This window comes from Lutjanus erythropterus, chromosome 5 (genome assembly GCF_056507025.1).
Source record: "Lutjanus erythropterus isolate fLutEry1 chromosome 5, fLutEry1.hap2, whole genome shotgun sequence".
Lineage (NCBI taxonomy): Eukaryota > Metazoa > Chordata > Actinopteri > Lutjaniformes > Lutjanidae > Lutjanus > Lutjanus erythropterus.
The window spans coordinates 35550439-35566308 of NC_139321.1; the positions used below are offsets into that span (position 1 = coordinate 35550439).

General features: G+C 38.7%; 1 protein-coding gene across 16 annotated transcripts in view; it reads right to left on the minus strand.

Moving 5' to 3' along the window:
• prom1a (prominin 1a) overlaps positions 1–15870 on the minus strand; it is a 130810-nt gene that overhangs the window by 29717 nt on the left and 85223 nt on the right. For 10 of the 16 annotated variants that reach the window (XM_084719739.1, XM_084719735.1, XM_084719750.1 and 7 more), the window contains 10 exons: positions 10105–10225; positions 8941–9004; positions 8493–8582; positions 8095–8118; positions 4318–4547; positions 2796–2870; positions 2516–2579; positions 1981–2140; positions 1346–1498; positions 161–284 (listed from right to left, as the gene is read on the minus strand). In XM_084719739.1, coding sequence (XP_084575865.1) covers positions 161–284; positions 1346–1498; positions 1981–2140; positions 2516–2579; positions 2796–2870; positions 4318–4547; positions 8095–8118; positions 8493–8582; positions 8941–9004; positions 10105–10225 — 1105 coding nt within the window. The remainder of the gene's footprint in view (positions 1–160; positions 285–1345; positions 1499–1980; positions 2141–2515; positions 2580–2795; positions 2871–4317; positions 4548–8094; positions 8119–8492; positions 8583–8940; positions 9005–10104; positions 10226–15870) is intronic. The other 6 variants (XM_084719748.1, XM_084719741.1, XM_084719744.1 and 3 more) reach the window with 1 other exon arrangement.

A 15870-nucleotide genomic window follows, 5' to 3' on the forward strand; every position in this document is an offset into this window, starting at 1 on the left:
ACAACAGCATGCCACTCACAACTGGAAGCGGCTGCCGTTCTTCACAACCCACCCAAGGGACACTGATTTGTCCGCAGTAAATAGTTTTTAAGTGTAACTAAAGATTACTACTTGAGATGTATTTGTAATGTTTAGGGGGACTTATGGACTCGTGACTTGCCTTGAAGAGTTCTTTGGTGTGGAAGGGTTCACAAAGAAGTTTCTCCATGTTTCCTCCAGCCAGGAAGATGATGGTCACCACTCCCATCAGCACCCAGGAGAAGATGAAGCTGAATCCAACGCCGCTGTGGACAAGGACAGACCGGCCCTCAGGTACAGTCAACGTATAGATCGATAACAATAACATGTGGAGGCGTAGCCGTAGTGGAGTGGGTGGAAAGTTCTGTTACAGTTAGCAGTGTCAGCTTGTTGTTAATTACAGTACAGATGTAGAGATTGTATTGAAGGAAAAGGAGAATCAAAAGGAGTGACAGCTAGTAGTTACAGTGTCAGTTTACCTTGAATCTGTATCAGTATCTCAAAAATTATACATAATACAAGACAGACATCAGGGTATTAAGAGTATACTGAAAAAATGAAGACTTTTTAAAGTTATTACAATTACATATCTTGTGGGAAACAAGTGATGTGTGAACAGTGTTTCCCTCAGGATGGAGCTGTAGCAGCAGAGGTGAAAAGCATACACAAATAAAAAATGTTTTTGTGCACTTGCAAGGCCTCCTAGGGGGTTTCTATGTGTCTGCCAGCATCAGAAGGGCTCTTGAGGCCGTACAGTAGGCCTACATTTGTACACAGTAGCATTTTATAGTTTCAGAAAGTTAAGATACAGCCATCTCTCTCCCCTCCTTCCTTCCTCTCCTTTCCTCTAGCAGTGGTGGTCAGATTTCAGCAGTGGCGTACAACCGCTTCTGATTTCATGTAGGAGAAACACTGGTGTACTTATTTAACTTTCTTGTGTGAACACAATGTTATGTTCTGGAACAAGTTATTCTTCTTTTGGAAACAGGTTCTGTATACTTTGCCAAAAGGATCTGCGTGAATTTGTTCAGATATTACAAAGCATATGCTTTGTTTACATGAGATTTCTTTAACAGAGCTCTTACACGTTTATGACTGTGGTCTTTATCTTTTAGAAATACTCTAGCACATACAGGAAATAGTATAGTAAAATAGCAGTGGCAGCTTTCATACTATAGAAGTAATAGTTGTTCAAGCGCTAGTAGTAATGAAAATACTAGTGTGGTGCAACATGTTATCATAACATTGACTTTGAAATCTTTTTAATAGAAACAGCTGTTTCAGTTTTAATACTTGAAACTGTACAGAGCCCGTCATGTTGACTCACGCCATGAGCATCGTTCCTCCTGTATTTGAGATGCAGCCTCGTGTTGTAGGTGAGGCGTGCTTGTCGTATCCCAGGGTGCCACACAGCAGGCCCAGGTAGTTGAAGGCCAGGACCAGGACCACCATGCAGCAAAGAGCAATACAGCCAATCCACCTGTAAGATGCAGGCAAAGCTAAACAGTTAGAGCTGTCACTATAGGTGGCTCTAAATAATACAAATAGGACAATATCATCCTCCACCGTGGCTTAAGTGTATATCAGCGTCTGTGTGTCCCTGAACAAGACAATCAGGCTTATATCTGCTTACTCAGTATGAAACAGCACATAAAAGCTCAATGTGTTAAAGAAAATGTAATACAAAGCTTTTAAAACAACTGATGTATCATCTTGGGTTTCACTCAGCTGCACTATTTTAAACTGAATTAATGCTGAAGTGGTATGAATATTTCATAAATGCAAAATATTAGTGCAAGCTTATACAGCACACATTACTATTACAGTAGCTTGTACAAAGAGTCTGGTGAAGCCAGACAGCATGAAGCTTAATATATCAAGTCAGTGCCCACATTCCAGGATTCATGCTTTTTACAGTTTATATATGTATGTCTTTTTTTTTATGTAAGATGGTCAGCATACCTGTAGAAGTCCATTTGGTCAATTTCAGGGTAGTGGTCCTCAATCTTGGCGTGGGCATGGCTAATAAAGATAGTGAAGTTGGACAGGCAACTCTGCACAGGGAATACCTTGGAAAAGCTGCTGATGTTATTGCCAATGCCGTCCACCAAACCCTGCACACCTGAGAGACATATCATTCAATTAATCAATGGCTTTCAATAAATGGCCCGAGTGAAGGTACTGGAAAAAGAAAACAGCTGCCAAAGATGCACCAGGTAAAACGTGACATTCAATACTCCAGGGTATGCTCCCGTTTAATGGTTTGTCTAGTTATTCTACATTTAAAGTTTGATACTGAAGTTTAAGCGCAGAGTCAAACTTTAAATCTACCTAATCTCACTCAAACTCACAAGGCAGAGGAAGAAAAGAGAAATATGAGGAGAAGCACAAGAATAGAATGGTTATTTATATAATCTATGAGTGCAGTAACACACAGAGTGGGCATTATTGAATGAACAGAGAGGGATTACTTGTGCTTGTGTAAAATGTCACTTACTCTCCACAACACTTCGGGTCTGTTCAATCACCATATGTGGCGTGTCGTTCAAAGAGGAGTAGCCCTGAATGAGGAAAAGGACAACGTGTTGTTTGAGTTTCTAGGTCCATTTTGTTGTTTAAGGGTGTGTTTTGTAATCTAATTTTATTAAAATGGCAATTCAGAGGCATTCTATAAAACTGCAGCAGACAAGGCACCTAAGGGAAAGTTGGCATCACTGAAATAATTTCTGAGATGCACTGACATTAAGAATATCAACAGTTTTATGGTCCACGCTTACCCTCTGGACGATAGCACTGAGGTCCGTTTTCATTACATTGTTCACCTTTTCCAGCTGAGTGTTGACGTTAGGAAGCTAAAATATAAAGAGACAATGAAGCACTGATATTTTAATGTAGTTCATACAAGTTATCAGAAAAACTGAGAGGAGTTAACTTGCAATAGTTTATCAAGCACATAGTAAAAATGTGAGGCATATGCTGGAAAAGGTGAGTGAAGAAATGCTGCAAAAGTCTTCTTTCAGTACTTGTGTAATTGTCTGACCATGCAGTATACTGTAAGAGTATCTCCTCATTTCAGTCAAAGTTTTTCTCAATCCTAACCAAACCTTATCATTATCAAACTGTTGTAGCTACTTAAACTTTACCCCTGCTTTACTTAACGCTGACTTTAGCCATGACCAAAAATGGATTAGTTGTCAAATCTTACCCCTAACCTATGGTCATGAAGGGTGAGTCATGAACGAAAGCACGAGATCGCGGATACAAGTGGCCGAAATGGGTTTTTTGAGGAGGGTGGCTGACATCTCCCTTAGGGATACGGTGAGAAGCTCAGTCAACCGTGAGGATCTCGGAGTAGAGCCGCTCCTCATTTGCATAGAAAGCAGGCAGTTGAGGTGGTTCTTGTAAGGATGCCACCTAGTCACATCCTAGGGAAGTGTTCCAGGCACGTCCAGCTGGGAGGAGGCCACGGGGCAGACTGAGGACTAGATGGAGGGATTATATCTCTACCCTGGCTTGGGAACGCCTTGGGATCCTGCAGTCAGAACTGGTTAATGTAGCTGTGGAAAGGGATGTCTGGGGACCCCTGCCTGAACTGTTACCTCCACGACTCGATTTTGAGTAAGTGGTTGAAGATGGATGGATTAATTTAAAATTGGGTGCTGCTTTGTGTTTTTTTTTCCTTTAGTAAATTAGATGACTTAGATAGATTTTAAATCACAATGTTATGATGGTGGAGGGCTCAGTGGATGATGATGTCAGGCGTCACAACTGACAATGGCATTATCCATCCGCCAAACCCTTTTCTGTGGTGTGGAGGTTTTTCTGAAACCTCCAAAATAGATAGAACAATTATTATTTACAAAGATTCCTCAGCGTCAGTCGTGCGAGGAGGAGCCAAATTGCATTCTTTCAGCACTGCAAATTTAATTGACCATCTTAAGAGCGGTCATCCAGATCATTACTATGACGACTCTTGGATGGTCGATTACGAGCCGTCATGGTAATGATCAGATTTATGGCTCGTAAGATGGTCGATTAAAAGCTGTTATCCCCATATCCCCGAATATGTGAAGAACAAAGAGAAAAAGACACCAGAGAAACCAAACCAAAACAAAACAAAACTGTCTCTTATGTCGGCATCTGCCTGTGGGCCATCACGATAACAGCAGGCATAATAATATGTTAACTCCACTACAACAGAGACTTTGCAGTTAGGTGAAAAAAATAAAAAAGCATATTTACATTTGTGTCCATAGCATGTTATCTGCATATCAGAATATGTTGCAATCAGTTTGGTACCCGTGTGAAGTTGGCACTGATCTGCAGCTGGGACAGCGACTGGCGGATGTTGCGGCACAGCTGGGCAGTGGTGGCGTCTGACTCCTCGTCGTGACAGCCCGGGTCATTGAGGGTGCGGTTGATACTGGTCCGGACCAGGCTGAGGTTGAAGTTGAGTTTCCCTGTTCCATCCTGGAGGACCTCCAGACCCACACTGACGTTCTCCAAGGCCTCCTTGGTTTCTCGCATGGCTGAATTGAAAGAAGCAACGGATGAGATTGAAAATGGATTTGGTTGCTGTCGAGAGGGGAAATCCGGGATGTAAAGGAAGAATACCCATCAAAACAAAGCTCTCTCCCAACATAACATTTAGAACAATGGAGTGAGACAGTTCCCACAGTTTCCATGCAAACTTTGATTGTTCTTCTAAAACTGAAAATGAGTCCTGTGGTTGTTGATACAGGGTCTTACCTACTCAACTACATTGAAAACAAACTTTTCTCATTACATAACTTTTATATTTGAGGTAAAAGTTAATATTGAACGACTCGTCAGAAAGGCTTTTTTTTTTTTTTTTTTTTTTTTTATCTATGAAGCCTCAGAGTGTGAAGCTCAGCTGTAAAATGAGTCATAAAGAATTATGAATATTTTATTTAAATCTTTCAGTTCTGTCTTGGTAAATTCTGTGGAATAGTTATAACAGGAAGTGTATAAATGCAAACATATTCAGAGCAGTAAAATACCTTCTTTTGTCAGCTCTAAAGGTAGTGTTTCTTGGTCATATAAAATTTCAAATAACTTCCATTTTGCCAGTCACACAAATTTAGTAGTACTGTTGTACCATCATGTATTGAACAGTTGCCTATGAATGTGGCCCAGTGGTAAAAGGGGTAGTTTGGATTATTTGATGTGGTTTTGCATGAGATACGTATCCATTGTCAGTGTATTACCTACAGTGGATGCCAATCGCCATGTCCCCAGTTTGCAGAAGCAGAAAGAGGCACCAGCATGGATGATAAGCAATAAACGGCTGTGGACACAGTCAGCAACAAAAAGTTCCTTAGCCACTATAAAGGTCCACCCAAAAAGAAAAATCAGTATCAGTTTAAACTGATATAAAAACCAAATATAGCTTAGTCATTTTACTTTGCAGAACACAGGAGTAGCTGGTATTTCACTGCCTCGATCTAATAGTTTGTGTGGTATTGTGTGACTTTTTTTTAAAGGATGGTTGGGATTCACCTAAGTCAGACGATAACACAAACTAACTAACAGATTGAGGCAGCGACAGGCGAGCAACTCTTGTGTTCTGTGAAGGAAGAATGACTGACTTTGCCTGTGGAGTTGTGGTTTGGAGAGAGTGATATTTGGCTTATATAATGGCAGTTTCCCATTAGAAAAGGCTGTAGGTAAAGTGGTTAAAATATTCTAAACATAGAGTACTCTTAAATTGATTTTCTTTGGGTGGACCTTTTTCAAATGGCTAAAATATGACCCAGTCCACAGCAGTTCATTGCTCAGCTCTTGTGCTGGTGCCCCTCACTGCTTCTCCAAACTAGGGGTGTGACAAACAGCATCTACTGAAGGTATTACACTGACTATTGATAAGAACCTAATACAACGCCACATCATATAATCCGTCAACTATGCCTTTAAAATCACCAAGTATGACAAACTGACACAGCATAATATTCGGCTCATGTTACACTAAAACATACACTCATACAAGACACAAAATATGCACTCACTGTGAGCACCAGGCCTGAGCTGAGTATAACAAACTAAATTTTGGATCCAAGCTTTGGATTTGTCTGTGGTGTGGCCACGTGTTGGTGTGACTCTCCAGCATCTAAAATTGGACCTTTGATTGCCAACAGGCATTGCTTTCAGCAAACAATAACCAAATGTGAATGCTATGAATAATGTTAATTTGTTAGCTTCTATAAAAAAAAATGTTGCTGTTAGTAAATAACTGTTTCTCCAGCAGTTGAATGCATCACAAGACAACAGCCAGTGTTGGTTAACAGTCACAGAGTAGCCTGAAGCAGACTTTTAAAATTAAACAGGATAAAGAATGTAAAAACACTGGCATCCTTGAACACTGGTATAAAAGATGCAAGAGCGCAGGAGAGGAAACTGCAGGGAGTGAAAGCACGGATGGATGATATGTGCTAAATGCATATTTAACATTAGTCCTTAGTGAAAAATAGTTTTTTTTTCCACTTATTAATCTTAGACCTTGGTATTCAGACAGTTTTACATCTGATAAAACACAACATTCATAGAAGATACTCAGATCCTCTGACAGCTCGGCTCAGCCCCAGTAGGAACACAATAGTACACAAACATTAAGAACACAAACTGTGTACAAAGTCATTGGTGGTCAGGTATTTTATCACCTGAACTAACTGCATGCTCGCTGCCTGCTATTTCATCTTTGTTTCTGTTGTGCCTCAAGCCTGTATATTCCATGTAGTTAAACATCCATATACAGCTGCTTGTTGTAATGTATAAAGCAACAAAATAAAATAAAGCCTTCATAGTTCATGTGCATGGGAGAGCACTGTAATTTCTGGTAAGAGTTAAAATACAGTGACAGGACCGGTCACACAAACACATCACTTTTGTATGCTCACTTCACGCTGGGGGAAACACAACTGGTGTAAAAAGGGAGACGTCCAGGTGCAGGTTAATGTTATGTTGGGTTTTTGGCAAGATCTGGTGATGCCATTATCTTAAAACTGCACTAGGCATGAATTTTTATGAAAAGGGAATCATATCTGTTTACAACCCCAATTCCAAAAAAGTTGGGACATTGTGTAACACAGAAATGAAAACAGAATAAGGTGATCTGCAAAAAGTTTTTTGCCTATATTCCATTGAATACAGTACAAAGACAAGATATTTAATGTTCAAAGTGATTAACTTCACTGTTTTTGTAAATATGCATTCATTCTGAATTTGACGTCTCCAACATATTCCAAAAAAGTTGGTACAGGGACATATTTACGTCACCTTTTCTGTTGACAACATTCAGTGAGCATTTAGGAACTGAGGACCATTATTGTTGAAGCTTCGACAGCGAAATTCTTTCCCATTCATGCTTGATATACGACTTTAGGTGCTCAACAGTCCTCTGTCTCTGTCGTATTTTGTGCTTCATGATGCACCAAAGACGTCTGGATGGCAGCATGTGTTGCTCTAAAACCTGTATGTACCATTCAGCATTAATGAGACCTTCACAGACCTATTTAAATGTGGAACATTCTGAGCAGGTGTTTGTCATTTCACAACTTTCCAGGTCTTTTGTTGCCCCTGTCCCAGCTTTTTTGAAATGTGTTGCAGGCATCAAATTCAGAATAAGTGTATAATTACAAAAAACAATTAAATATATCAGTTCGAATATTAAATCTTTTGTCTTTGTATGGCATTGACATAAATTACATGAATATGAACAACTGTCTTTAAGGATAGCATGTAAACACTGGATCCGAGCCAGACTTAAAAAAAGACAGGTGAGAAATTTAAATTCAATAAGTGACACTGAAGTGAAATCACTTTACAGAACTTCTGGAGTTGGTCACACAAACTGTCTACCATTTGTGGCTCACAGATTCAAACATTGCATAGTGCAGTTTTAATATATTGATTGGTTGTTGTTCTCAAAGATACTGTAGGTCAAAGTGCTCAAGGAAGATCACAAGGGAACAAGTCACAGGAGCAACAATGGTGTCAAAGTTCACAAGGTCAGGGGTCAAAGGATTGTGGGTCATTGTCCAGTTACTTAGTTACTGTTACCTTTGATGGCTCTCTCGATTTTCACTTTACAAAGAAGCATAAAATATAAAGATTAAAAAAAAAAGTTTCTGAACAATTATGACAAGTTACAGATTTTTAATCGACTCATTGACGTTCAAGAAATAGTATTGAAAAAGTCCAATAACTGATGTGTTCATGGCAGAATATGTCAACGACAAGTGGTTTAATCTTCGGTGGAGTTTTAAAGTCATATCACAGCATACCTTTAGTGGTCTAATAATGGGCTTATACATCCCACTGGTCTGAAAGTCCAGTTATTTCATTCTTTAAATAAATGATAATATTTCCAAGCAAGTCAGAATTCTATATATGCTTGCAGCCTACAATAACATGATCATATCGTAACCAAAGAGGAAATGAAAAATATGCAGATGTACCTCCAGCCATATTGAGCACTCTGTCCAAAGCAGGATGGACTTCCTTCTCTAGCTGACTGTGTATCCTTCCACCCAGTAATGGACCTATATCTGTAGAAAATGCAGCATCAGATCAAGATAAGAAAACAGTAATATAATCCAAGACCATTTCTTTATTATGGTCGCTGTTTCATACTTTGCTTTTACAGGTCTTAACTTTTAGGAAAGAGCTGCCTTCAGTACTATTGCAGGAGAAAAGTAGGATGAATACTCAAGGGATCCTCTATAACAGTCACCGCTGTAGCTATCTAGACCTAGTTATGTCACAAATCTGTTGTGAAAACAAGTCAAAGAAAGTAGACACAGTAAATTCGGATAATAAGCATGATATACAACCAAGAGCAAGAACTCAGTGAATCGTTTCTGTCCACTTAACTCACTATCAGAGGCACAGAGGAGGTCTACTTACTATCTAGGTCATAGATGACTTTGTTCTTGGCTGTGGCGTATTGGGATATTAGGTAATCAATTTGCTGCAAACAGGAAACACAACAGAGTTTTAAAATGGAAGCAGATGAAAATGATTTTATTTATCTTGTCAGAGACACCAGCAAGCACTCTGAAGTACAGCACCAGTTCAGTTTCATGTTATTTGCCACAATGAAATGGAGAAAATGACAAAATGTAATGCAGGTCTTTATCGACAGGTAATGTTTTAACAAACCGAACATTTTGTTGGGTGTTTATTATCAGAACACTGCCAATTTAACACATACAAGTAAAGTGAGAGAAAGCTGAGCTCCTGAAATTTCATGGAATGAATGTTATGTTTAAAAAAAAAAGGCCAATTTACAGCTGTCACACACAGAAAAAGTGAGAACATGATTCTTTTTTCCCACCCTGAAAGGATTACATAAATCAGGCATAACTAGAGACAGGAGCAGTCTGACACAGAAAAAGCACACCCACAATAGTTTATACATTTACCTTTAAAGGGACAGGTTAAAACAATTAGAAAAAATAATTGATTGAATAAAAAAATTGCATGCTGGATTATATTTTTGACATCATTTCATGGGCCTGTGGGAGAGGGAGGTGGGACCAGAAATTGCCCCCAGGCCTGCAGTTTGAGACCCCTTTCCTAAATGAAAGTACTCACAACAAGTTCTGTGGATTTTCTTGAGTAACTGAGGCATGATTTTTGGACAGAGGCACTGCTTTTGAAATTTTTAAAATAGATTTTTTGGCACTTTGAGCATCACAAGCCGAGCACCATTTAGTTGCTTTATATATGGAAGAAGGCAGACATCTCCATGGCTGATATCTCCAAAATTTGGCGACAGTCTAGGTGGATAAACAGCACTACAGGCCAGAAGAAAAATGCTTAATCCTTTCTCATGCTTTACCCAAATTATTTCACCAGCTAAGGTTTCCATAACTAGAGCCAGTTGATGGTATTATTATGTAATGTAATGTAGGATTGTTACACAATATAATCATCGTGTTTGTATTGGCAGCACATAATGTGAATTTCTCCATTTCTGTTTTCATAACATGGAATAATTATTGTGTAGAAGATGTAGGACACAAAGCAGAGTGATAATTCTCCATCCATAGAATAAGTCTGTCTCACCGTTGGCGTGTCATTAGCAAAGGTGTGCAGGTCCCTCATGTTGCTGTTGACCAGTCTCCGTATGTTCTTCACCTGAGAGCTCAGGTTTTGATTGGCAGCGTATGCGCACAATACTCCCATCCTGAAACAAACGACAAGCACAAACAACGTGACCTTTCTGTCTCTGCATGCCACTGAGTGACCCTGATGCTCCCACATCAGTCAACACAGTTGCCCAGGGGTGTGTTTATAGAACAGGGTGATAACTTGTCATCAACAGTAGGGGTCAGTGTGCACCACCACATTCACTTTGACATTTTCTTTCTGTACTTCCACTGAGTGCACCTGTAGAATGAGCTTCATTTCCCTTCATTTCCATGACTATCAGAACATAGAATTAAAGGTTTATGCACACCTACAGTTTCTTGTAGACAGGTGCATAGGAGGAAAATCCACACTGTCCTTTGCTTGCATATAACTTTATATAGATACAACATTTCAGTCCTTAGATCTTCATCATGTAAAACAGAGAAACAAAGAACATTCCAGGCAGATAAAGCCAACACTGACTGTACTGTGGTGGAGCCAATCAGGTGAGTTGAGTTAAACTGAAGTCATCTTTAAATAGGTTGTAGGTTGTAATACAAAATCAATCACATAGTAGTGTAGGCAGAAAAATAGTTTTAAATCTCATTTTAAATTGCATAAACTTGGTGAAAGTAGAAAAATACTTTTGAATCTTGTGGACACTGGAAAAAAAAACAGTAAAATGGACATGTGGAAAAAGTAGAAATATAAATTATGCCTCAAATTGATGGGACAGTAAAGGGCCGCGGGCAGGAGCCTAACCCATGGCTCCTGCAGAGGACCCACAGCCTCAGCACACGGGGCAAACGCTCCACGAACCGAGCCACCAGGCCACCATATAAAAATACTTTTAAATGTCATATAAACATGGGAGAAGTAGAAACACGTTTTTGATGTTTTTAATCTCATAGAAACATGGAAAACTGAAAAAAAAAAAAAAAAAAAAAATCTAAGGACCAATCCATTGTATATGTAAATAAAATTATATGTAAATAGAGCTGCAACATTTATCTATTTTAATAATGATCAGTTTGAATAATTTTTTATGAAAAAGAAAAATCAAAATTTTCTGTCTTCAGTGTGTATATTTTCTGGTTTCTTTGCTCCTCTCTGACATTAAATTTAGTATCTTCGGGCTGTGGACACTGATCAACATTTTTCACCATTTTCTGACATTTTATGGACCAGACAACCAATCAATTAATTGAGGAAATGATTGGCAGATTAATCAAATAAAAATAAAAAAATTTGTTGCAGGAGTGCAGTGTGCAGGAGTTCTCTCTTCTCCTTCCGACGATTATCAAAACAAAAATATTATCTTATGTTCCTTTAAAAATTAATTCCGTTTAAATAAAAAAGAAAGCTTACTTCTTCTAACAGAGTTTGTTACAAAATGAAAGCCAGTGAGTGGTTTGCTGTAGACTGTATTTTCTGCATTTTTAAGATAATAAGAGATGAATTTCAGGAGGAGATCTTATTTCCCAAGCAATTTGGAAGTTAACTCCTTGCAGGAAGTGCAGGTGTATCTACATTAAGCTCTGAGGCGCTATCTGTATAATCTGAGGTCCCTGGGTTGTAAACATATTCAAATTAAATGCAAAAACACAGAATTGCATGAAGTAGACCATTAAAGTGAGCCTCTTGCATACTTCAAACAGACCTGAGTAGCTTGGCACAAGGCTTAATTAGCTCGAGCAACATCAAGGGAAAGACAGCTCATAATATTAAGCCGTTTTCATGACTCACTCTCATCCCCAGCTGAATTTTCAGTCCAGCACCTCACAGTAGTAGTACGCATCTAAGCGAGTGCATGTATGCTTTTATTGCTGCATAGATGTGTGCAAGTGATCCTGGTTGGGGTTCATGTGGCGATTAACTTGAGAACAGATGGTAAACTTCTTTACGCTGGATTGTGAAATATCAAAACTCTGACAGTACAGTTGTATAACACAGTGAATCTCATTTCTAGTAAAGCTCCAGTGGAATAAGCAGCTTTATGAATGATGTAAGATGACTCGCAGAGAGGAGTAACAAAAGGTCTGACTCAGAGGCTACTGGGAATGTTTAGATCAATGGAGATGAATCAGGGTGTTGTGACTCACTGTATAATGAGGCAGAGATCTCTGTGCATGTGGGGCCGTGTTTCCGTGTAGGTACGCACAACAGCTTGTGTGTGCGTGTGACTGCAATGCATGCAAAGTGGGGTTATGCCCCTTTCGTTGTCTTATTCTTAATGCATGAAGAAGGTGGTGTGTGTTTGTGTGAGTGTAGTTCATCTTCAAATCTTCCTTTGTGGATATAATCCTGTTAATCCAGTCTAATCTAACCTGCATTATGCTGCAGACATTTTGTCACATTCAGGATTGTACAGTCTTTTCATGTGTGTGAAATATTAGACACCTCTTTTCATGAAGTACACAGAGTATATTCCTACATTATTTACTACATTAAGCGTGCAACAGTGTAAATACACAGTACATTGAGAAGAGTGGGGCTAGTAATTATTCTGTTATTATTTCAATTAATAATTTCTATAATAAACAGTGAAAAATGCCATGGTGAGATATTTTGTTTGTTGCTCTTTTGAGGCAGGGTGGTCCAGCATTTGAAGATACAATATTTATTTCACAATTACACAAAACAGAGAAAATTAACTAATGCTCACATCTGTGAAGCTAGAACCATTAGGCTTAAATATTTAACATTTGTGGCTGATAAATAATTTAAACCAAGACCAAGTTAATACCGCTACAGCATAAAAATCAGTCAATCAAAATCAATCAACAATTAGCCAGTATTAGTTTTTGACAGTGTTGCATATCTTTTCGTTATAAAGCAGAAGCAGAAGAGCATTGTCTTGGCATTTTGTTCTGTCAGAAAAGTCAGGTCAGATTATAAGATGATGAATTTGAGTGGTGGTCAACCAAAATGTTTTGATTGCCAGTGTTGATATTAAAACAGCAGGGTGGCTGATGGACAATATATAGTACCAATATCAAAACAAAAAAAAGTCATGTACAATTCCATTATTACATGGACTTTAAAAACTAATATACCTGATTATCTTAGCCAGTAACGTTTTGGATGGATTATTTAATAATTAATGAAATGAAAAATACATTGAGTTATGCTTTAGGTTTCAGAGCATGACTGATATTTAAGGGAGAGTGTGGTCCAGTATGTCAGAAGTAACTTAATATAGTTACAGTTATAGATTAGATGTGCTGTAATGGATAAACACATGTCTTTTTCTCAGTTTGAGTTTTATTTGGGCAAATTTAGTGACTCGTTAATAATGCAAAACATTAATTTATCAACTGCAAGCAATTTTAACAAGCAGAAAAATGAATCAATTAAATTCCCACTTGTCCGCCTATTTTTATTCGATAAAAGGCTCAACAGTCTCAAATGGGGCACAATTATAATGACTGCCATTTCTGCACCAACAAGGCAGGACAAACCAAAAGGTGTGGAAACCTGTGAGCTTCAGAGAAACGGTACATAAAGCATACATTGCCAGTGAACACATTTTGAATCTGTTAAATTCCAAGTGGCAAATAATTGATTAATGATTAATCATTAACATCTCTAGAAAAGACAAACTTTTTACTATACTTTAAACTTTTTCATGACCTTCCCAAAACTCACATTGATTCACAGCAGCCAGCAGAAATTCTGAGATCAAAACCTGGATGACATCTTTGAATGCATAAAGAAGAACTTTTTAAACTTAGCACACATCAAAAACAATTTGTAGCTTACAGGCTTAAACATGCACAACCACTGGTGTAACCCTCAGAGAACAAACAGGATCATGTGTTGCCCTTGGGAGAAAAACACTTGTCTCCTGTGCGGCGTGATGGTGTTTGCCATAAATAGTGAGCAGGTCGACGGAACAAACGCTGCCGTCGAGTAAGCGAAGACTTAATGAGAAACTAGGCCAAACAACTAGGCTGGGACACGGTGAAGTGGAGCCATCCGGAACCAGGAGAAGATTCAAAATGGCCACTTCCACAACAAAAGCTTTTTGTCAAACACTTCTCTGCCCTTTCTCTCTCTCTCTCTCTCACACACACACACATACACACAAGTACACAACTCCATACGCATGCTGCCCCTTTCTCTTTTACATAAAGAAATTCACACACACCTTCCCCCTCTCTGTCTCTGGTTGTCTGCGTCTTTATCACCAAAGCCCACTTTCCTCTCCTCTGTTTCCCGAGCCCTCTCTCATTTGTCTTTCTGCTCTGACTCGTCTGTTTTCATCTGTGTCTCTTTCACTACACCTCTATTTCTCACTCTCTCTTCCTCAGAATTTTTGTTTCCCTCTCCCCCTGTTGTATCTCAGGCTCATGCTGTTGTTCTCATTTTCCTATAGCACCCACTCTCTTTTTTTCTCTTCCTCTGTCTCCTCTTTTCCCCTCAGTTGCCTCTTTCTTTTCTCTCTCTCTCTCTCTCTCTCCCCGTGTCCACCTCCCTCTCTTTTTTCTTTGTCTCACTCCCTCTCCCTGCCGGTGTCCAGCAAGGTCACTGGAATCTGCAGCTAAACAAAGACTCTTTGAGAAAAACGCCAAGCGCTTTCCAACGAGCCGTGTAGTACACGACTGTCCACCTTACTTCAGCAGAATCAAGTCTTGTTCAGTTTTATGTTAAGATTCAGTATTTGAGAAGTGATGAAATTAAATCCAGAGCTAAGACAGAAAGAGACAGAAATACATATTTGTGTATGAATACAAAAAGATCAAACAAACAAGAAACTTATGATGACAAGCAAGGCATGCTGAATATCAGAAAATAGATGAGCACTGCTGCTGAGTGAATTTATGTGAGAAAACCTGTCAGTGATGCTCACAACATCTAAATCAGGGTGACAGGAAACATGTCAGCCTCTGCCACATAAGATGCAGTTCCCCTGCGGTGTCACCTTCATTCCACCTCAGATTTAACGTCACATATGATAGAGAAATATTCCACTCCATTCAGTTGAACGACTTTTTATAAGCAAAACGATAAAACTCACTTATACAAAAAAAGACATTAATTTTGCATGACAGCAGTGAAGGGAAGATTAAAATAAGAAGGCTCTGAAGTTCAGGCTCAAAATTCATAAAATATAAGAGTTATATTTTATGCATTTTAAGCCACCAACTTGCACATTCTGACAAATTGAGTTTCCTTCCCAAATGCCACTTTTCTCTAGAGTGTTTATTGAAAAAAGTAGAGCTATGACAATGCCGTAATACTGAAACTCCTGTTGAATCCAAACTTTTGTATACAAATATTTTTGAATTACTTGAAGGAATAGTTTGGGTTATTTTAAGTGGAGTTCAGCCACTTAAATTTTATTTTTAATTTTTTTTAAAGCCAAATATCACCGTCATCTCCAAACCAACCAAACTCTTCAAACAAAAGTAATTTTACCTCACAAAAGATGAGAGGTGTTGGTTTCCTACTACCTTGATTTGTTTGTTTGTGTTGTTGTGTGATTTCTTTGGTGAATCTGATGTTTCCTTTTAAAACACAGGAGTCAAACATTAGCACAGACAGTGATAATGATGATGATTTGCAAGGGAAAATGACTGATTTCGCCTGTGTATTTTGATTGGTTCAGAGAGAGCAACATTTGGCTTTTGAAACAGACGTTTCTCGTCAGAAAAGGCTGTGCTAAACATACCATACACTTTACCTTTTACAACCCCA